Source organism: Orcinus orca, chromosome 10 (assembly GCF_937001465.1).
Source record: "Orcinus orca chromosome 10, mOrcOrc1.1, whole genome shotgun sequence".
NCBI lineage: Eukaryota > Metazoa > Chordata > Mammalia > Artiodactyla > Delphinidae > Orcinus > Orcinus orca.
Genome location: NC_064568.1, coordinates 98,247,959 through 98,270,555, shown reverse-complemented (window position 1 = coordinate 98,270,555; position 22,597 = coordinate 98,247,959). Strand labels below are relative to the sequence as shown.

Below are 22,597 nucleotides of genomic sequence, written 5' to 3'. Positions count from 1 at the left end.
GTGGGAGCCAGTCTCTGAGCAATTTTAAGAGGGAGAAATGTAAGCGACCACATTTTTCTCAAAGCAAGGTTAAAACTGGGGCAAGATCAAACTTGCTCAAGCATTCTGCCCAGTAACTGTATTTGCACCGCAAAGAGGCAATCATCAGTCCTAGAGAAAGGGCGCTGGAAGCTGGGGTAGAGGGACGGGCAGTGCATACCTTGGGAATGTACCCTCCTCTCCGCTCCCTCAGGGCTCGCAGGGGACCAGAGTCCGAATGCTCCTGGATCAACGTGAATGTCTGAATTATCGAGGCAGACCGCCCCAAAATCCGTTTAGTTAGCTAGTTAGGGGACTTCCCTGGTGGTCCAGTGGGTAAGACTCGACGCTCCCTATGCAGGGGGCCCGTGTTCAATCCCTGGTTGGAGAACTAGATCCCGCATGCCGCAAATAAGAGTTACCATGCCGCAACTAAGGGTTCGCACGCCGCAACGAAGTTCCCTCGTGCCGCAGCTAAGACCCAGCGCAGCCAAAATAAATCAAGCAATCAATCAATAAAAATAAATAAATAAATATTAAAAATAAGTTAGCTAATTAGAACTGCTCCTCGGGATGGCATTCCAGACTAAGACTGAGATCATGATGGCAGCTCCAGGGCTACCCAAGGCCAGCTCATCTCCATGTTGATGACTAATGGTTTTTTACTCCATAGCCAGTCTCAGTGTTGGGATTTTACTGCAAAGATGTGGGGTTCTGGAAAGTTCTGAGATTGTACCACTAATGCCTGGGGGGAGGGTTACCAAGGAAGGGAAGATGAAGGAGGGAGTTTGCCCAGAGATAAACCTATAAGGGGTGTGTGTGTGTCTGAATGTCTGTCTGTCTGTCTTTCATCTAGGCTCCTCTGACTTCAGAATCTTGCTCAAATTTACACAGTAAATGCAGGAACCAGAACTCTGCTCTTCTTACTAGAGCAGCAACCCAGTAATAGGATTGTGCGCGTGCGTGTGCGCGTGTGTGTGTTCACCTTATCCCAAACTTTTCTGGAATGTTATCAAATCGATTATCAATGGATGCCACAATTAATGAAAGAACACTTACCCTTATTCTCTTTCTGGACACAGAGGACCTGAGGTCAATTTTTCACTTAGTGGCAGATTAAAGCTGTCGATGTTTAAGCTCCCCTAACAGTGTGGAACTTAAGCCAGTTGGCACTTTGGGCACTCAGGGCTCGTGCTGGCAACGTGGCGGCAGAACTGGATGCTCCAACAGCAATGCTGGGATGGTCTGAAAGCCAGGCTGCACCCCTGCACCCCTAAGTGTTTCTTCCTGCACAGTAAGGGTCCAAGCTCAGCTTTTGCTTGAATAAAAGCTGCTGATTCGATTTTTAAGATACATTTTACTTTGGAATAATTCTAAATGTACAGAAAATTTGCAAAGATATTACAAAGGGTTCCTATATACCTCCCATCGGTTTTCGTTTCTCCTAATGGTATCATCTCTCGTTACCTTTGTGGTATGTTTGTCAAAGCTTAGATATTGACGTCAATACATTACTAATAACTAAACTCCAGACTTTATTTGGATTTCACCAGTTTTTCCATTAATGTCCTTTTTTGTTCCAGAATCCAGCTCATGATACCTCATTCACTTAGTTGTCCTGTGTCCTTAGTACCTCTGGTCTATGACAGTTTCTATCTTGCATTTTTTGCCTTGACTGTTTTGAGGAAGACTGGACAGATGTTTTCTAGAATGGATCTCAGTTGGGGTGTATCTGATGTATTTTCTCAAGTTCATAATGCGATTATGAGTTTGGGGGGAAGAATACCAAAGAGGTGAAATGCCCTTCTCATCACATCCTACCTGGGGGTCTCTGACATCCACAAGATGCCATTGAGGTGTTGACTTTGATCACTTGGTCAAGGTCATGTTTGCCAGATTTCTCAGCATTAAAGTAACAGTTTTTGTCTTTCCGTACGCTATTGTTTGGCAGTGAGTTACCAAATCCAGCCTACCCTCAGGGGTGGGGGAATTACCTGAGGTAATTCCTTTACCTCCTGAGGTGGGAGTAATTTGATTTGTTTTTTTGAAAACTGAGGATCACTCTGCTATATCCGACCTCGTTTATAATTTGCCATTTCTTTATATTATGTGAGGGAGAATGTGTCTATCATCTTATAGCTGATTTAGGGATTAAATCAGGGACATGGGACATAGGGAAGAACAGGAAATACACCGATGAACAAAGTGGATGGTGAGGCAGGCGAAATGAAGTTTATGCTCACATATGAAATCACTGTGGAACATGCTCTGAATTTAAGCAGTTTCACCTAAAAAACTTGAAATGATATCATCTATCTTCTTGAGTAATTGTGAGAATTAAGTTGTACAAGGAACCTGGAAGTACTGAGCACAGTGTTTGGTATACAGTAGATACTCAATAAAGGTTAGTTGCCTTCCTTCAAGAAGAAAATGACATAATGTAGTTTTCAGGAGCATGGATCCTGGCTCCTGGCCCCAAACTGCCTGCTTTTGAGACTTGGTTCTCCTGCTTCAAGCTGTGTGACCTTGGGCCAGTTACTTAACCTCTCAGTGCCTCAGCTTTTTCTTGGGCAAAAGGGAGATAATAATAATATTCCTCTGTTGGTGGCAATGTTAATTGATGCAGCCACTATGGAGAACAGTATGGAGTTACCTTAAAAAACTAAAAATAGAGTTACCATATGATCCAGCAATTCCACTTCTGAGCATATATCCAGAAAAGATAAAAACTTTAATTTGAAAAGGTCCGTGCACTCAAATGTTCATACCAGCACTATTTTTTTTGTGCGTGCGGTACGTGGGCCTCTCACTGTTGTGGCCTCTCCCGTTGCGGAGCGCAGGCTCCGGACGCTCAGGCTCAGCGGCCATGGCTCACGGGCCCAGCTGCTCCGCGGCATGTGGGATCTTCCCGGACCAGGGCACGAACCCGTGTCCCCTGCATTGGCAGGCGGACTCTCAACCACCGCCACCAGGGAAGCCCCCGATACCAGCACTATTAATAATAGCCAAGATGTGGAAGCAACCTAAATGTCCATCAACAGAGGAATGGATAAAGAAGATGTGGTACATATATACAATGGAATATTACTCACCCATAAAAAAGAATAAAATATTCCCATTTGCAGCAACAGGGATGGACCTAGAGATTATCATACTAAGTGAAGTAAGTCAGACAGAGAAAGACAAATATCATGTGATATTGCTTATATGTGGAATCTAAAATATGACACAAATGAACTTATTTACAAAACAGAAATAGACTCACAGACATAAAAAACAAACTTACAGTTACCAAAGGGCAAGGAGGGGAGGGATAAATTAGGAATTTGGGATTAGCAGATATACACTACTATATGTAAAATAGATAAACAACAAGAGCCTACTGCATAGCACAGGGAACTGTATTAAGTATCTTGGAATAACCTATAGTAGAAAAGAATCTGAAAAAGAATATATATATACACACATATATATATAACTGAATCACACCTGAGACTAACACATTGTAAATCAACTATGCTTCAGTAAAAAAAAAATTAGTATCCCTCTCATGAAGAATAGTCGATATGAGTTTTAAATGATTTATTGTATGTAAAGGGCATAGAACAGTGCCTGGCACATTTGCAAATATTCCATATCATTCAATACATTCATAGCTTGGGCATCAGGAGAAAAATACAATATGCATTATTTTAATATTTAACCATTCTCTGGATTACTATATCCCACTTTTTTTCTGTCAGATTTGTCCTCAGCATTATTGGGGTATCACTAAGATACAATAAACTGTCCATACATGTACAAGTGAAAAAATTTGACACATTAATATATCTGTAAAGCCATCAGTACAATCAAAATACTGAACACGTCCATTAGGCCCCCAAAGTTTTCTTATGTCTCTTTATAATTCCTCTCTTTTTTGCTTCCTGTTCCCGGGAAACTACTGATTTGCTCTCTGTTACCGTAGATTTGTTTGTGTTTTCTAGATATTTCTATGAATGGAATCATATAGTAAGTACTTTCTTTTTGGGAGGTGTGGCTTCTTTCAGCCTGACTATTCTGAGGTTCGTCCATGTTGTTGCTTGTATAGATAGTTCATTCCCTTTTATCCTGAGAAGTATTCCATTATGTGGCTATATGATAATTTTTTTTTTTTTTTTTTTTTCGGTACACGGGCCTCTCACTGTTGTGGCCTCTCCCATTGCGGAGCACGGGCTCCGGACGCGCAGGCTCAGCGGCCATGGCTCACGGGCCTAGCCGCTCCGCTGCATGTGGGACCTTCCTGGACCGGGGCACGAACCCGTGTCCCCTGGATCGGCAGGTGGACTCTCAACCACTGCGCCACCAGGGAAGCCCTATATGATAATTTTTTAATCCATTCCTCTGTTTGTGAACATTTGTATTATTTATTATTTTACTGTTATTATGTTTTGCTGTTGCAGATAAAGATGCCCTGAACAGCCATGCCCAGGACTATATATGAACACATGCTTTGATTTCTCTTGAGTAAACACCGTTGATCCTCATTATTCACCGATTCTATATTTGCAAATTTGTCTACTTTCTACAATGTGTAACCCCCAAATCAATACTTGTGGTCATAGGCGCACTTGTGCAGAGCAGCAAAACACCTGAGTCGCCAGACTTGTACGTTCCCAGCTGAGGTGGAACAAGACGATGCTCTGCCTTCTTGCTTCTGCTCTAAGACTGGCTGAGCTGAGAATGGAGATGGGGGCGGCAGGGTGCCTCCGTGCCATCAAAGGACCCCGGCTCTGGGGCTTGAATCCCCACTCAGGCTCCTATCAGTGGGGCGGCCTCAGACAAGTCACCTAACATGACAGAACTTCTGTCTGGGTGGGTTTCTGTCCCTGGCAACCACGTGATTCCTAAGCCCCTCACCAACTGGGCTGCGACTCTGACTCTAGAAGTCCTTCCTTCCTGTTGTCTCGGACCTCTGGTGTTAAACTGGCCTTGCTCTTGCTGATTAAGTATTGGTGGTAGTGGTTACCAGGGGCTGGGTAGGGAGGGGATATGGGAGTTGTCGTTCAATGGGTAGAGAATTTTCGTTATGCAAGATGAGAAAGTTCTGGAGTTCTGCTGACAATATGCATATAGTTAACACTACTGTACTGCACACTTCAAGGTGGTTATGACGGCAACGTTTATGTTATATGCTTGTATGCCACAATAAAATTAAAAAAAGAATGCTTTAACAAGTCTTCAGTGCCAGTGATTAGGGGTAGAATATGAATTTTCCAGGTTTCAGATCTCGGTATCAGAGACCGGAAGGGGATTCTGTGTTAAATTTTCCTGGGTCAGCATGTGCCCCTGATTCAAAACTACTCTTCTATTCAGCTAATTTGACAGAAATGCAAGAACGTGTCAAATACGGAAGGACAGAAGTAGGGGACTTGGGGGGGACGAGGGGTGAAAATATCAGCAGTGGCCTTCACAGTGGGGACAATGGGTAAGTGCTTGGAAATACGCTGATGGATTGGGTTAACTCTTGTTTTTATGAGAAATAATCTACTTACAGAAGATAACTAAGGATTTAGAGGACAGTCATAAATACAAATGTTATTAGAATTAGATGCCCTTAACAAGAGTTTTGAATAAACCTGTCAGTTTTGGTCGCAAAGTTTCCAAAATTGTCTTTGTTTGGCTTTGGATGTATTTACCTACTCCTGCTAAGACTAGCCCGAATACTGTATAAAAAAATAAATAAAATAAAATTCAAAACTTAAAAAAAAAAAAGCACTAGCCAGAATAAGTGTTATCACATTGGACTTCAAAGTGCAAATATGTTATCAGCCTCTTTTAAAAGCACAAATATTATCTTTAGTTTAGGTTTCTAAGGGTAGAAACTGAACTGAAGACCAATCTCATGAAGTTAAGATAATCTTGTGTAATCTGTCCTTCAGTTGAATAGGCGTATAGAAGCACTTGTAAAATGCTGTTTCCTGAAATCCTTATCGAAAGGAAGGAAACATTTTTGGAAGCAGCACATTGCGCTGGATCAGCCCTGACCAGCTGCCCCTCCTGCTGTGGTGCTCACGGCTGTTTCCTTCTCTGAATGGCATCCTGCTTTCCTCTGTAAAATGACAGCAGGTGACGAGATGACCTCTAAGCTTCTTCCCAGTTCTGTCACTGGACAGTTCTCTTATGTGACCGTTTAACTTTCCTGGAAAAAAAAAAGTGAGAATTAAAAATTTGATACTCAATTTACATGAGAAGAATTAAAATTAAATGATTTGATTTTGATGTGAGTGTGCCTAGGTCATTGGGGAAATTTTTATTTTTAGGACTGATATCTAATTCTGCAAATGAATAATAGAAGTGATGGCACACAACCATCACTGGTGCATCCTACTGCCTTCATATGCTCTACAGGCTGCTCAGCTGTCCCTGCCGGAACATAGTGAAGAATCCCCAAGAGTACTCCGTGCTCCAGATCTTGCTTGCTTTGCTTCCATCTAATCTAACCCGTCTCTTGTCCCATTTTTTCAGAACCTTTGTTAAATGTCATTGTTTCCAATGACTCTTTTTTTCTGTCTGTGCCACGCAGCATGCGGGATCTTGGTTCTCCAGACCAGGGATCGAACCATCCGTGTCCCCGGCATTGGGAGCGTGGAGTCATAACCACTGGCCTGCCAGGGAAGTCCCCCAATGACTTAATGAGATGTATAGAAGTTATTGCTATGGCGTTTTTCTGGAATAACTCACCAAAACAATTTGCTTGCTTATGAGACATCTTAAATGTCCTTATGGAAACCGCGGCTGGCTGGTTGGGTTGGGACCTTGAGGTCTGGGAAGTTCTTCGGGGTCGCTCACATGCCACATTGAGCCCTCCTCCTGTGTCTTCAAAGACGTGTTCTTCTCTCCGAGTTGCTCCCAGTCTATTGGGAGAATAAAATGCTGTATTGGCACAAAAATTCTCCCTTCCTTCCATGCACAAGATTTTCCACCTTGTCCAGCTATGCTGTACAGGGCCAGTGTGTGGCAGCACCACGTTTTGCCAGAGTTTGAGAAACAGTGGAGTCAGGCAAAGCAGCGTGCTCTGAATTTCCGGTTCTCTGGAGGTGCAGGTGAGCCTCTAAAAATGACCGTCTGCAACTCAGCAGTTAGCAGTTTTAGTAGTCAGTAGTCTTCTGTGTGCCAAGGTCTGAGCAAATTGCATTCCACTTATTAACCCATATTCATCCGCCAAACAAACTTACTGGTATTTTCTTTATTTGACAGATGACAAAACTGAAACAGAAAAGCAAAGCCCCTTGCCCAAGCTCATACCGCTAGGAACCAGCAAAACCAAGATCCAAACCCACCCAAGTCTCTCTCTCTTTTTCTTTTTTTAATAACTTTTTTTAAGCGAGCATTATACATTTTTATTATTTTTTATTATTTTTTTAAATTTTACTTTACTTTTTATACAGCAGGTTCTTATCAGTCATCCATTTTATACACATCAGTGTATACATGTCAATCCCAATCGCCCGATTCATCCCACCACCATCCCCACCCCCTGCCACTTTCCCCCCTTGGTGTCCATACGTTTGTTCTCTACATCTGTGTCTCTATTTCTGCCCTGCAAACCGGTCTATCTGTACCATTTTTCTAGGTTCCACATATATGCGTTAATATACGATATTTGTTTTCCTCTTTCTGACTTACTTCACTCTGTATGACGGTCTCTAGATCCATCCACGTCTCTACAAATGACCCAATTTCATTCCATTTTATGGCTGAGTAATATTCCATTGTATATATGTACTACATCTTCTTTATCCATTCGTCAGTCGATGGGCATTTAGGTTGCTTCCATGACCTGCCTATTGTAAATAATGCTGCAATGAACATTGGGGTGCAGGTGTCTTTTTGAATTATGGTTTTCTCTGGGTATATGCCTAGTAGTGGGATTGCTGGGTCATATGGTAATTCTATTTTTAGTTTTTTGAGGAACCTCCAAACTGTTCTCCATAGTGGCTGTATCAACTTACTTTCCCACCAACAGTGCAAGAGGGTTCCCTTTTCTCCACACCCTCTCCTGCATTTGTTGTTTGTAGCTTTCTCTCTTCAAAGCACATGCTTTGCTACTAAATAGGATGTCATTCTAGCATTCGTGAGGAAATCTAGAAAATACAGGAAAAAGTGGTAAAGTTGTACCAAGTCCACAGTAGAAAATATACTGGTTTGCAGAGACATCAGTAGTTATAGGGGAGGGATCAAGAAATCTTTTCTGTCAAGAGCCAAAGAGTAAATATTCTAGTCTTGGGTGGCCAGATGGTTTCTGTTACAACTGGTCAGCTCTGCTGTTGCCATGGGAAAGCAGCTATGGACAATCTGTAAACCAATGGCTATGTTCCAATGGCATTGTATTTATGGACACTGAAATGTGAATTTCATGTATCATGAAATATTCTTTTTCTTCAAATTTCCTTTCAGCCATTAAAAAATGTACAACAGTTCTTAGCTCACAGGCTGTACAGAAACATGTGGCAGGTGGATTGGCCCTCACCCATGATGCCCATTGTAGTTTTGTCCACCCCTGGTATAGAGGGAAGAAAAATGACTAGACTTAATTTAATGATGACCGCCTAACATCAGCGAGGTGCCAAAAACCCAGTGATCAGTAGACAGAAATCGCTCTCCATAGGCTAGTGGTGGGGCAAACAGACAAGCAAAGAGAGGGGCACCAGGTCCTAGTAGAACAGGTGGAAGGGCTCCTAACCCAGACTTGGGAGGGCAGGGAAGGGGTGCCACACGGGGAGCCTGATGGACGGGACGAACTCATCAAGAAAAGGGGGGGAGCGCATATTCCAGGTACAATATTCTCGACCCTATTAGGGTTGAGACCTCATGCTACCATGAACTCATTATTGACCCTCAGGCAAGTCAGTGCATGTGTGGGCTTCAATCTCCTCTTGTGCAAAGTGGGTGTAAGGTCAATGCTCACCTCCTAGGTTGTCAGTGAGAAAATGGAGCCAAGAGGGTGATAGAATATCAGTGACAGTTCATTTTCAAGATGCTCCATTTGTGACTTGAGCGAGCTGGTCTGAAAAAGCTGCAAGATTCCTTCCAATCCCGCGTCTCTGAATTCTTGATTTTTATCTTTAGGTAAAGAGAAACCCTGCTTTCAGCAATTCTGGGAGCTGTCAACATTAATATCAGTCACTGCTGGTGGTGACCTGCCTCACAACAACTGATGTGGCCCCAAATTGAAGAAATATACCGTCCCTTGTGGTCAAACGTGATGTCGGTGATGGTGAGGGTGTCCCTCTCCGGGGTAAAAGGGCTGTAAGACGGACACACGTTCTACCCCCACCCCCCGGGGGAACACCTTGAGTCGGCAGCCGTGACAGATTCGTTAGGGTCTTAACTTGAGATTGACCTGGACCAAGGTACCTAACACTGCTCAGCTGTTGCTCCGTTGGCCCCAGTGGCTCATGTTCTCAGATCCACTCAATCCCTTTATCGTTAGAGAAGAACTTCAGCTTGTTGTTGATCCACTGTCCCTTAAGTGAGTGGCAGTATTTCTCTTCTTGCTCAAAATAAGAAGTGGGAGTAGATTCCCCAGCAGTCGGGGGATGGACCTGAAGACTGACTTCAGCAATGATATGAAGTGACAAACACAGAAGAGATGGCAGGAAACATGAAGCTGAAGGTGTTCGAGTTCGTTGTAGGGCTTATGGCCGTTTCTCTAATTCTTTCGTTCCTCTATACCAACAATTTAGTCCTGCCAAAATACCTTCCAGTGGGGAAAATCTCAAACTCTTCAGTGCTTGCAGAAGTCTGTGACATGATCATAGCAGGAAAGAAAAGCTTGTATGGAAATATACCAGTGACACCACTGAGAAACATAACTTGCCAACAATACTTGACCCAGAATCACTACATAATGAAACCTCTGTCCAAAGACGAAGCTGAGTTCCCTTTGGCATATGTCATGGTCATCCACAAAGACTTTGATACATTTGAGAGGCTTTTCAGGGCTATTTACATGCCTCAAAATGTCTACTGCGTTCATGTGGATGAGAAAGCCACCTCTGCTTTCAAGGATTCGGTAGGAAGGCTGCTGAGCTGCTTCGCAAATGCCTTTCTGGCTTCCAAGAGGGAGTCTGTGGTCTATGCAGGAATTTCCAGGCTCCAGGCTGACCTGAATTGCCTGCAAGACCTCATAGACTCAGAGGTTCCCTGGAAGTACGCCATCAACACCTGCGGGCAAGATTTCCCCCTGAAAACCAACAGGGAGATCGTTCAGCATATAAAAGGATTTAAAGGGAAAAACATCACCCCAGGGGTGCTGCCTCCAGCTCATATTATCAGAAGGACCAGATATGTGCACTTGGAGCAGAAATATCAATTGTTTTCCTTCATGCTGTGGACTTGGATAAGAAAAATGTCTCCTCCCCATAATCTCACCATTTACTTTGGCTCCACCTATGTAGCCCTTACAAGAGAATTTGCTAATTTTGTTCTCCAAGACCAGAGGGCCATTGATTTACTTGGGTGGTCGAAGGATACCTACTCTCCTGATGAACATTTCTGGGTGACACTTAACAGGATTCCAGGTATGTGGAACTTGATTTCCATTCTACATAAAGTCTGGAAGTATTTTGTGTGTGTGTGTGTGTGTGTGTGTGTGTGTGTGTGTGTGTGTTTTACACTTTGAAAATATCTTCAATTGCATTATATATATTCACCTATGTTTCCAGTTTTATGGACACCCTGTAGACTGTTTTGTGTGTCTGTTTCAATGGAATTCATATAACCTAAGTTACAGTTCTTACATATCAGTTCTAAGGCTCTGTCTTTGTGACTCTGAAGGACAGGCCTTTGGGGGTGAGATTCAAGGTAAACAGAACTTTGCACTTCCACATTCCGGCTTTTGCTATTCTGCTTTTATTTTTTTTTAATGTTATTTTTTCATATTTATTTAATTTATTTGGTTGCCTCAGGTCTTAGCTGCCGCAGGCAGGCTCCTTAGTTGCGGCTCCAGGTCTCCTTAGTTGCGGCATGCGAACTCTTAGTTGCGGCATGCATGTGGGATCTAGTTTCCTGACCAGGGATTGAACCCGGGCCCCCTGCATTGGGAGCGTGGAGTCTTATCAACTGCGCCACCAGGGAAGTCCCCTGTTATTCTGCTTTTAAACAACAGAGGTAACTCCATTAACTGCCTCTACCTTAAAGAGAAGGAGAGGATTCGCACTAGTATGCTTCCAGGCAACTTTATCCTCCTGGGAATGGAGAGGGTGGTAGGAAGGGGCTGATTTGCTGGAAAACTACTGGAGGGAGGAGGTTGGAAGGAGATGGTTTTCTGGAAACATTACCTCATCTTTTTAATTGAAGTATAGTTGATTTACAACGTTGTGTTAGTTTTTGGTGTATGGCAAAGTGATTCAATTATATATATTCTTTTTCAGATTCTTTTCCATTATAGTTTATTACAAGATGTTAAATATAGTTCCCTGTGCTATGCAGTAGGAGCTTGTTGTTTATCTATTTTATCTATAGTAGTTTGTATCTGTTAATCTCAGACTCCTAATTTACCTGTCCCCTCCCTTTCCCCTTGGTAACCATAAGTTTTTATGTCTGTGAGTCTATTTCTGTTTTGTAAATAACCTCACTTGTATCACATTTTAGATTCCACATACGTGATATCATATGATATTCATCTTTCTCTGTATGACTTACTTCACTTAGTATGATAATCTCTAGATCCATCCTTTTTGCTGCAAGTGGCATTATTTCATTCTTTTCTATGGCTGAGTAGTATTCCATTGTATATATGTAATCACATGTTCTTTACCCATTTATCATTTTTTAAAATAAATTTATTTATTATTTATTTTTGGCTGCACCAGGTCTTCATTGCTGCTAGTGGCTTCCTCTAGTTGTGGCGAGCAGGGGCTACTCTTTGTTGTGGTGCGTGGGCTTCTCATTGTGGTGGCTTCTGTTGTTGCAGGGCTCGGGCTCTAGGCATGTGGGCCTCAGTAGTTGTGACTCACGGGCTCTAGAGCACAGCCTCAGTAGTTGTGGTGCACGGGCTTAGTTGCTCCACAGCATGTGACATCTTCCCGGACCAGGGCTCGAACCCATGTCCCCTGCACTGGCAGGCAGATTCCCAACCACTGCGCCACCAGGGAAGCCCTCCATTTATGTGTTGATGGACATTTAGGTTGCTTCCATGTCTTGGCTATTGAAAATAGTGCTTCTATGAACACTGGGGTGCATGTATCTTTTCAAATCAGAGTTTTTGTCTTTTCTGGATATATGCCCAGGAGTGGGATTGTAGGATCATATGGTAACTCTATTTTTAGTTTTTTAAGAAACCTCCATAATGTTTTCCACAATGACTGTACCGATTTACATTCCCACCAAGAGTGTAGGAGGGATCCCTTTTCTCCACACCCTCTCTAACATTTATTATTTGTAGACTTTTTTTAATGATGACCATTCTGACTGGTGAGAGATGATACCTCATTGTAGTTTTGATTTGCATTCTCTAATAATTAGAAATGTTGAGCATCTTTCCATGTGCCTACTGCCCATCTGTATATCTTCTCTGGAGAAATGCCTATTTAGGTCTTCTGTCCATTTCTTGATTGGGTTGTTTGTTTTTTTGTTACTGAGTTGTATGAGCTGTTTGTATATTTTGGAACTTAAGCCCTTGGGACTTCCCTGGTGGTCCAGTGGTTAAGACTCCACGCTCCCAGTGCAGGGGACCTGGGTTCGATCCCTGGTCAGGGAACTAGATGCCGCATACTGCAACTAAAGATCTAGTGCAGCCAAATAAATAAATTAATTAAAAAAAAAAAAGGAAATTAAGCCCTTGTTGGTCACATCATTTGCAAATATTTTCTCCCAGTTCGTAGGTTGTCTTTTTGTTTTGTTTATGGTTTCCTTTGCTGTATAAAAGCTTATAAATTTGATTAAGAAATATTACCTCTATTTAATCCCCAATAGCATTTTAAGATCTAGTAGCCGTGTACTCATGTGGGCTACACTTATGTTTTTTGTTTTTTGTTTTTTTTTTTTGCTGTACGCGGGCCTCTCACTGCTGTGGCCTCTCCCGTTGCGGAGCACAGGCTCCGGATGCACAGGCTCAGCGGCCATGGCTCACGGGCCCAGCCGCTCCGCGGCACGTGGGATCCTCCCAGACCGGGGCACAAACCCATGTCCCCTGCATTGGCAGGCGGACTCTCAACCACTGCGCCACCAGGGAAGCCCTACACTTATGTTTTATATTTCCAGAATCTAGCACAGTGCCTGCATAAACTAAGTACACAGAAAATGTTTGTGAATGAATGAATCATTTGACTGGGGTACATGAGATTTCTATTTCTAAAGGTTTTTCAAAGCATAGCACTTATTAGTATGTTGTTTCATTATGTGATATACTTACCGGTGATCATGAATTTTCATGTCTTGTTAAGTCATTGGTATCCATGTATATCTTAGTTACAACTTTTAATTTCTTATTAAAGGACAATGTTTCTAATTAATGGTTTGCACTATTTTCCTCAGTTCCCTTCAGTCAAAGGGAAAATGTTTCCAGAATTTAATAAAGCACTTGGCACCCTCTGGCATTTAAAATGTGCTTTATTTGATTAGTCACTCCACACAACATTCCTGTGAGGAATGAACTTCATTCGATAATATGCAAAACTGATAATGAAGCCCTGGACCAGTTAGAAAAGTGATGAGGGGGGCTTCCCTGGTGGTCCAGTGGTTAAGACTCTGTGCTTCCACTGCAGGGGGCGCAGGTTGGATCCCTGGTCGGGGAACTAAGATCCCACGTGCCTCGAGCCATGGCCAAAAAAAAAGAAAAATTTTGAAAAGTGATGAGGTCATTCTGCAAGTAGTTTCTATGAAAATCCATCTTCCAGAATTAAAGACTGATCTACATGGGCTTCCCTGGTGGCGCAGTGGTTGGGAGTCCGCCTGCCGATGCAGGGGACACGGGTTTGTGCCCCGGTCTGGGAGGATCCCACATGCCGTGGAGCAGCTGGGCCCGTGAGCCATGGCCGCTGAGCCTGCGCGTCCAGAGCCTGTGCTCCGCAGCGGGAGAGGCCACAACGGTGAGAGGCCTGTGTACCGCAAAACAAAAAACAAAAAAACAAAGACTGATCTACTAAGTAAATTCAGGTTTTGCCAAACACAAAGCTATTTTTCTGTCTTCCATACTTTTTCAGTCTGGGCTGTTGATGGTCATCTGTTGCAAAGAAGGTCTTTCCCCATCCAGCTGGCCAAATAGAGAGTAGGCATCAGGTTCCTCGTAGACTGTGAGCTTTGAGAAGAAATGGGGATACTGCGATCCAGCACCTGGGGACCCAAAAGAGTAGGGGATCCCTTTCTTTGCACTCTGTTCTGATTGAACAGCATATTGCAATCGGAAGGAGGGGGCTAGTGTCTTGCAGCACGTAATTCTCAGTGATCAGAAGCTCAAGGTCTCCCCAGGCTGGGAACACTCGCTGTAGCAGTGACCGTGAGTTCCTGTAACTTCAAACTCAAATCAAGGACTCTGTGGGGAGCAGAGTGGAGGAAGGAAAGAGCAGAAGTCTAGACAGGTGAAGAGCCCAGTTGGCTCTGGGATTGGATCCTTGTTTTACCTTCTCCTTGTGACACCCAACCTCTCAAATCCAGCCAGAACTCAAACCTGAGGCCTTTCTGAGCAGAGACATGTTAGACTGTGAAAACCTCTGAGGTTCTTGGGCTCAGCTGCCTCCTGTTAGCCTTTGGCTTTGAAAGCCGAGGGTTGTCAGGTACCCTTTCAAGGGCAAGTGCAGCTGGAAGGGGCTTTGGGGGCACAGACTGTACTTAACGCTGAGGTGCTCTTCATCTGTCAGCTCTTTGCCTCAGCTTTGTGTGCCCCAATGATATCTAATTGACTGTTTTTTCTTGCACCTTCCTACCATTCTATTTGCGGTGATTTTATGTTAAATAATTGCTACCCTCCTCATTTCCTCTCTTCACTCTTTTCTTCCCAGTGGCTTTCCCTCAAGGTATGAAATTAGCTCTGATGTCTCTGGCCAGCCCCCAGCTGGGTGCATTCTGTGTGTTACTTCTGGAATCCTCCAGCTGCACCAGGAGGTCGTTGCTGGAAAAAACTCAGGCTCAGAGGTGTAGGTGACGTGGTCGGCAGGAAGCCACCACTGGGGACCCCGAGGAAGAACAGGGGTTGTTTTCTCAAATTCACCCCAGAGGAAGCTGTGAGGTGTGAGATCAAATCACTGGTTCAAGGGCTCCCGGCTGTCAAGAGTGGCTTTGGCCCAACTGGAAACCTTCTGACACACAATCCAGGCTCTCTCTCACCACCCTCCTGGGCTATTTTAAGTCCTGTTGCTTCCAGCTATTTCCTGTGGCTAAAAACAAAAACAAACAAACAAACAAAAGCAGTGATGATGAGAAAACAGTGTACAGAATTTAACATAGTAAATACATAAACAAACAGAGAAAGAAGATGGAGGGAGGAGAGAGCCTGGGCAGAGAGAAAGAGCTGCAGGAGTCCAAAACGACAAAATGTCACGTGCGCTTAAAACCAGTTTAACCCAAGCTGCTCTTTCTCTGTGACCTCTGTGGACGCTGAGAAAGTTTCCATTTGGTTTCCCTGGTTTCTTACTTGGGCACAGAGGTGATGTCATGATGAAATGAATACTTGAAAAGTGGTTTGGGTACCACGTGGCCCCAGGAATAAGACAAGCATGAGGCACAATGCATCCACATCTGTAGAAATGGAGCCCTTTTCTTCTGCTCCCTTTCTACAGTCAGTTGTTGAGATTAAACTCTAAGCGCAATTTTCTTAATGGAATAAAAATTAGTTTATGTCCTGGAGTGAGAATTTATAAGAGTGTACGTTACATAGAAATAAGCAAGTGTAGGTTGAATTCTGGGACATCAGTGAACACCTCACCACTTACAGAGCGGCCAAGCCACAAGTCTGTGTTGGTTGCCAACTTCTTCAGAATTCTATCCTACCCAATCACTGCCTCCAACTTAGAATTTGGGGTATTAATTTTGATGTAATGTTCAAGCTGGGATAAAGGAGCATGTCTTTTTTTTTTTTGGTCACTCGTTACCATCCCCTTCTACTATTTTGCACAAATGGCAAGAGCGTTGTACCCAGAATTTAGAAGAATGATGAGTGGTATATTGCAAAAGGTCCTCAGGAAAGTCAGGAGGGCCCGGAGAACCAGCGTTTCCCACATGACCACAGGGAGAGTAGACATCAGATAGCACTGGGGTGATGCACAAAAAAAGATTGATTCCTGTAAAAAATGGCTAGTATTGCCCAAATCAAAAGACCCTTGAAGCATTTCAGGTGAGATGCAATTAAGGACTCCACTGCAGCAAAGTGCCAACTTGCAAACGTTCTTTACCCTGTAACTTTAAACTCAGGGAGCTGTAAATTCAGAGCAGAACAGGCAAATAATTAGAGATGCTTTTATGCATGAAATCTCTGGAGGGATGGAATTGTGTCAAGAATGAGGAGACAGCCGAAATCAACAAAGGAAGAGTTGATGTAATCATCTGAATACATTAGGAGAAGAAGTTGTAAAAATTATTCAACTAGTTTAGAAAGCATAATTAGGCATTGATGCCACCATTTATTTATTTTATAATTTATTTTTTTAAGTATTTATGTATTTGTTTGCAGCAGGCGAGCTCCTTAGTTGCAGCATGCGAACTCTTAGTTGTGGCATGCATATGGGATCTGGTTCCGTGACCGGGGCTTGAACCCGGGGCCCCTTGCATTGGGAGTGTGGAGTCTTAAACACTGCACCACCAGGGAAGTCCCGAGGCCTCCATTTATTCATCCCTATAGTCGATTTCGTTTGATGTGGGCAGTAGCTGCCTAGAGAGATATTACAAATAAAACAAAAATTAACAAAATTTTAGTCATCATTTTAGAAAAGATTGCTCTCGTATGACTACTGTATTGAAGAAATGATTTGTTCCAAAGAATTCTAGGTAGACACATGAAAGATAGTTAAGTAAATAGATATTTGAGTTGTTTGAATTCATTTTGGGTCCTACAGACCAGTCTGTATTCACTTGAATCATATTGTATGTAGAATCTGATTCCTAAAACAAGTGAAGTCTGACCCCTTGGTTCTGGAAAACTTCCCTAAGTCCTTTCTTATCATCATTTCCTATGCTCCTGAAGATTATGAAGCAGAGTTGGCAACCTTCTTGTTAATGCATTAGTTTTCAGCTGGGGTGGGAACAAAACAACAACAAATAATAACTCCAGTCTTGTGTTCTAAGGTAATGGTGTGAAGATGATGTCCAGTGAAAACTGAGTAGCACGATGGAAAATGTTATGCTCGGGCTTCCCTGGTGGCGCAGTGGTTGGGGGTCCGCCTGCCGATGCAGGGGACGCGGGTTCGTGCCCCGGTCCGGGAAGATCCCACATGCCGCGGAGCGGCTGGGCCCGTGAGCCATGGCTGCTGAGCCTGCACGTCCGGAGCCTGTGCTCCGCAATGGGAGAGGCCACAACAGTGAGAGGCCCGCGTACCGCAAAAAAAAAAAAAAAGAAAGAAAAAAAGAAAATGTTATGCTCTGACAGGAAGTGCAAAACGCAGGATGCAAACTTGCATCTCCCATGTTCTTGGTAAAATCAGAATGTGTGTATCTATGGACAAGAGGGAAATGGGAGCACAGGACATGAAAACACTGTGTTCACAAACTATCTGTAATATTATGTTGTTTTTGTAATTAAGATGTATTGGAAAAACTAGGTACTTTGAACGTCCCCACATCCACAGATACAAATAGAGATCACAGATGACAAAATATAAATCACAAATGTAGGAATCTCACACTAAGGTGATCAGGGAAACAGGGAATGCAATATAGAGCACTTGATCGATAAGTGTCTGATTGCCTAGTATGTGCAGACAGTGATGGGAGCCAGAAACAGATGAGCCACCTGTGAGCCCAGCGCTGATAGCCCCTCCACGTGTGCGCACAGTGTGCTCTCACCCCTGTGCAGCTGACTACCAAATAAAACAAAACTGATCAGAGTTATCCTAGATGTATACTACTTGGCATGGGCTCACAGAGGGAGGAGTGGGGAAGACTAAGAAGATTTCAAAGGAGAGATGGTAACTGTGTCATCTCCTTGATGTGAGTGTTGGGGGGAGGGGCTTTTGTTTATTCTTCTCTCCCAGCCCTGATCTCACGGGCCACAGGGTGAGGTGGCTTGAAGAGAGCGCGGAAACCTAACCACTAGATCACCAGGGTCAGCAGGCTTGAAACAGGACCTCAGTCCTGGTCTTCTCTGAAGAAAGAATTCAGCACAGAGACAAAAGGTAGTGAAGCAGGCAAAGCGTTTATTAGAAGAAAAGTACGTGCAGAAAGACATGCAGGCAGGCTCAGAGGGAGAGTCACGCTTTGGGAGTGGCAGGAATTACTTATATGGGGGAAGTTTTATGGGTTCCTTCTGGCCAATCATCTTGCTTTGTCTTGCTTCGTGCCCAAACTGGGTCTGACTCAGGGCCCTCCCAACGTGCCTGCACACCTTTTAGCCAAGATATGTTCTAGTGTGAGGGTCTCTGGGAGGCTGGCAGGACATATTACGGGCTAGCGCCTCCTCCCTTTTTGTTTTTTCTTTTTGTTTTTTTGGCTGCATCACACAGCATGTGGGACCTTAGTTCCCCAACCAGGGATCGAACCCGTGCCCCCCTGCAGTGGAAGCGTGGAGCCCTAACCACTGGACTGCCAGGGAATTCCCACCCCCTTCCTTTTTTGACGCTAAGGAAACTTTCTGCACATGTGTAGTCAGGGAGGTCTCCTTGACCTCAAGAGTGAAGAATGTGTCAGCTCTTTTTACTCAAGCAGAGCTCAGCTCCTCTCTGCTACTGCCTTTTTTTTTTTTTTTTTTTTTTTTGTCTGTATTGGATCTTTGTTGCTGCACGCGGGCTTTCTCTAGTTGTGGCGAGCAGAGGCTACTCTTCTTCATTATGGTGTATGGGCTTCTCACTGTGGTGGCTTCTCTTCTTGTGGAGCACGGGCTCTAGGCACGTGGGCTTCAGTAGTTGTGGCACGCGGGCTCAGGAGTTGTGTCTCACAGGCTCTAGAGCACAGGCTCAGTAGTTGTGGCGCACGGGTTTAGTTGCTCTGCAGCAGGTGGGATCTTCCTGGATCAGGGCTCGAACCCGTATCCCCTGCATTGGCAGGCGGATTCTCAACCACTGTGCCACCAGGGAAGCCCCTCTGCTCCTGCCTTTATTTTACCTTGAAGCACCAGCATCTCAGCCTGGGGCCCAGCTATCTTCTATCTCCGCCTCATTCATTGCTGGGCAGGCCATGAACCCTTGATGCGCTTTCTCATTGTATTCTCACGACTGACCTATGAAGGTGATAAAATTATTCTCATGTTTTACAGATAGGGAAATGGAATGGTTTATATATATGAATCTAATAGTTTGGAATGGTTTATATATGAGAATCTGAGAGCCTCTCTCCTTAAGTTCTAAAACATCCCAAACTGAGATGATTCTTCTCTCCTGCCTCTCCCTGCATCCTCCCTGGGCTTGGGTGAAATAAACTTGACATTCACTAACTTCAGCTTTAGCAATTTGGGGGTTACAATGGGCTGTCAGTTTTTTGGGGGGTTGGGTTTTGTTTTTTTCATTAGCCTTTATTCATCATACTGTGATGAGTTAGGTGGGGAGGTTCACTTGCTAATGTGGCTTTTTAAGGACCATACCTCGTAGCAGAGAAAATTAAGTGCTGGAAAGAATGGTTCAACAGTTAGTCATATGCCGTGCTTTAATAGCATAGCCAGCCAATATGCAGAGGGGGGCGTGTGTGGAAAAAGGCAAGGTTAAGTGATTAATTTTTAAGCACTAAATATTTATTGACAGAATATCTCCCCAGGCAGTGTTCACATGCTTAGAACCCACGCTTTTAACTTGGCAGTGCTGTTTAAGCAAACAAACTCAGTCAGTTGAACACAATGATTAACAGGAAGTTGGAGCTGACAGAGTTGCCAACCTTTTGGCCAGGAGAAGAGGCTGGGGTTAAAGTCTTAGAGCAATGGCTTTCAGAATAGTCAGTTCACCCCTTGGTGATTTTCCTGTAGGGAAACATGGACACATTGGAGTCAAAACCTCCCTGAGGCAACTTGTTTTTATGTAGAAACAGGTTGCAGGAAGGGGGTGTGGGGACTGAGCAAAGCAAATCCCAAAGAGTTACTTCAGAAACGTGAGGCAGAAAGGTGGAAATGCAATGCAGTGGCAAACGAGGAGAAAAGGAAGACAGAAAGAAAGGACAAGCATGCTCAACTGGAAGGTTACGGAACAGCCGATCAGAACTGCACCTACCAAAAGGATGGTTATGGATTCTGGAGAAAATGTAAGTTAAATCTACCTACGCTCTGATCAGATCCCAAGAGACATTTTACTCATTTCCTGGTTTTGAATGATGGGCTCTTGGAAGCAGTGTCTTTTTTTTGTGTCTCTGGTCACTGGTCTGATTTTTGTGTTTGTTTACAATCATGAGTTATGGGAGAATAAAAATTTCCTGGGAGCATCTCTGTCCAATGCTTCGCTATTAGCAGAAGCCTGTCGTCAGATTTTTAAGGGGAAGGTTTTTTACCCAACAGAGAATGCATTGAAAACTGCCCTCAGTGAATCTACCTGTTATGAGTACATAGCTCAAAGTCAGTACATAACAGAAGCACTCTCTGAAGAAGAGGCTGGCTTCCCTTTGGCTTACATGATGACCGTCCACAAAGATTTTGGCACTTTTGAGAGACTCTTCAGGGCAATTTACATGCCCCAAAATGTCTACTGTGTTCATGTGGATGAAAAGGCAACAGATCCATTTAAAGATGCAGTGAAGCAATTACTGAGCTGCTTCCCAAATGCTTTTCTGGCTTCCAAGATGGAGCCTGTGGTCTACGGTGGGATTTCCAGGCTCCAGGCTGACCTGAACTGCATCAAAGATCTTGCAGGCTCTGAGGTTCCATGGAAATATGCCATCAACACCTGTGGGCAAGATTTCCCCCTGAAAACCAACAGGGAGATAGTTCAGTATCTGAAAGGATTTAAAGGGAAAAACATCACCCCAGGGGTGCTGCCTCCCGATCATGCTATTGGACGAACTAAATATGTCCACCAGGAACTATTGAGCAAAAGAAATTCCTACATGATTAAAACCGCGAAATTGAAAACTCCACCTCCTCACAACATGACTATTTACTTTGGCACTGCCTACGTGGCCCTCACGAGGGAATTCGCTAATTTTGTCCTCCAAGACCAGCGGGCACTTGACTTACTGTCCTGGTCCAAGGACACCTACAGTCCTGATGAACATTTCTGGGTCACACTCAATAGGATTCCTGGTATGTATGTCTCTTAACTTTTGTTTTTATGAATAAACATTGCGTGGCCAATACGGAACGAACCACTGAAAAATAGTAAAAAAAATTAACATTTTTAAAGATCTTTACAGTTTCAACTATTCATTAAAAAAATCTGTACAGCAGCTCTGCTCACAGAGTGGGTGATATAACTCATCTCCATTTTACAGATGAAGAAACTGAGGCATAGTGATTAGGGCAGAGGTAGAGACTGACTGTTTGACTTGATTTTGCTGACATACCAAGCTACCTTTCTGAGCCCATAGACCCACTTCGAATATGTGCTGTAGTCTTGAGACATGGCAAGGAACTGAGGAACACTGACTGGTGAATGAAAGATTAAACACAATTCTCCTTTAAATGTGATGGTATTTAAAATCAGGCATAAATATGATAAATTTGAGCAGCAATTTGAACACGTAAATAATACCTTTGCCCCTATTGAAGCTCCAATAGCTAAATTCAGATCATTTCAAAATGAGAGCAAGATACAACTTTAACAATTTTCATTTGCACGTTCTTTCCTGGAACTGAGTCCAAAATTTAGAGCGTCTTAAAGATTCCTAGACCAGCGCCTTTATTTTATAGACAATGAAACCAGTGTGGTTATATGATGTGCTCAAATTACCCTGCTAGTAAGCAAACATGCCAATTATAAACCAGGTTGCCTAAGCCTGATGTTCTTTTAAGGTGATTTTCAATTCGGTCTCAGTTGTTCCTAAACTAACTCCACATTTCCTTGGTCCAAGTTCCAAATGACTTGAATAATCTCCAGTTGTTTACAGTGAACTAATTCAGTTCTGCTAGTTCAATTTGAAATAAAAATTCAGATTCACATTTCAATTCACATTTCAGATTCAGTTTTCAAAGGAAAACTAACTTGAATCAACATGAGCATCAAGGTCATGGTTTCTTGAGATTAGTGGTTCAACCCTGGATACATATTACAGTCGCCTGGAGCTTTTAAAAATGCATTTCCTGATTTCCTGGGTAGATGTGGACTTCAGTATTTGTTCAGCCTCCGGGAAATTCTCAGGAACAGCCAGGGCTGTGAACCATCGTGGATGCTTGTTTTTGATGTTTGTGTACAAAGCTTCCTAGACTTAGAATGCTTTTTTTTTTTTTAATTTTTTTCCTTGGTAATACTTGGCAAAATTGTGAAAACAGAAAAATCCACTGGGGAAAAAGTAGTTGCAAAAGAAACAACATACAGCC

At 43.4% G+C, this 22,597-nt stretch overlaps 1 protein-coding gene across 14 annotated transcripts in view; it reads left to right on the top strand.

Annotated features, from left to right (window-relative positions):
* Positions 1-22,597, top strand: part of GCNT2 (glucosaminyl (N-acetyl) transferase 2 (I blood group)) — a 148,829-nt gene that overhangs the window by 25,970 nt on the left and 100,262 nt on the right. For 11 of the 14 annotated variants that reach the window (XM_049715621.1, XM_049715619.1, XM_049715625.1 and 8 more), the window contains exon 2: positions 9,130-10,583. In XM_049715621.1, the coding sequence (XP_049571578.1) occupies positions 9,653-10,583 (931 nt within the window). In that variant the 5' untranslated portion in view covers positions 9,130-9,652. Of the gene's footprint in view, positions 1-9,129; positions 10,584-14,133; positions 21,365-22,597 lie in introns of those variants that run through there. The other 3 variants (XM_049715622.1, XM_033408031.2, XM_033408033.2) reach the window with 2 other exon arrangements.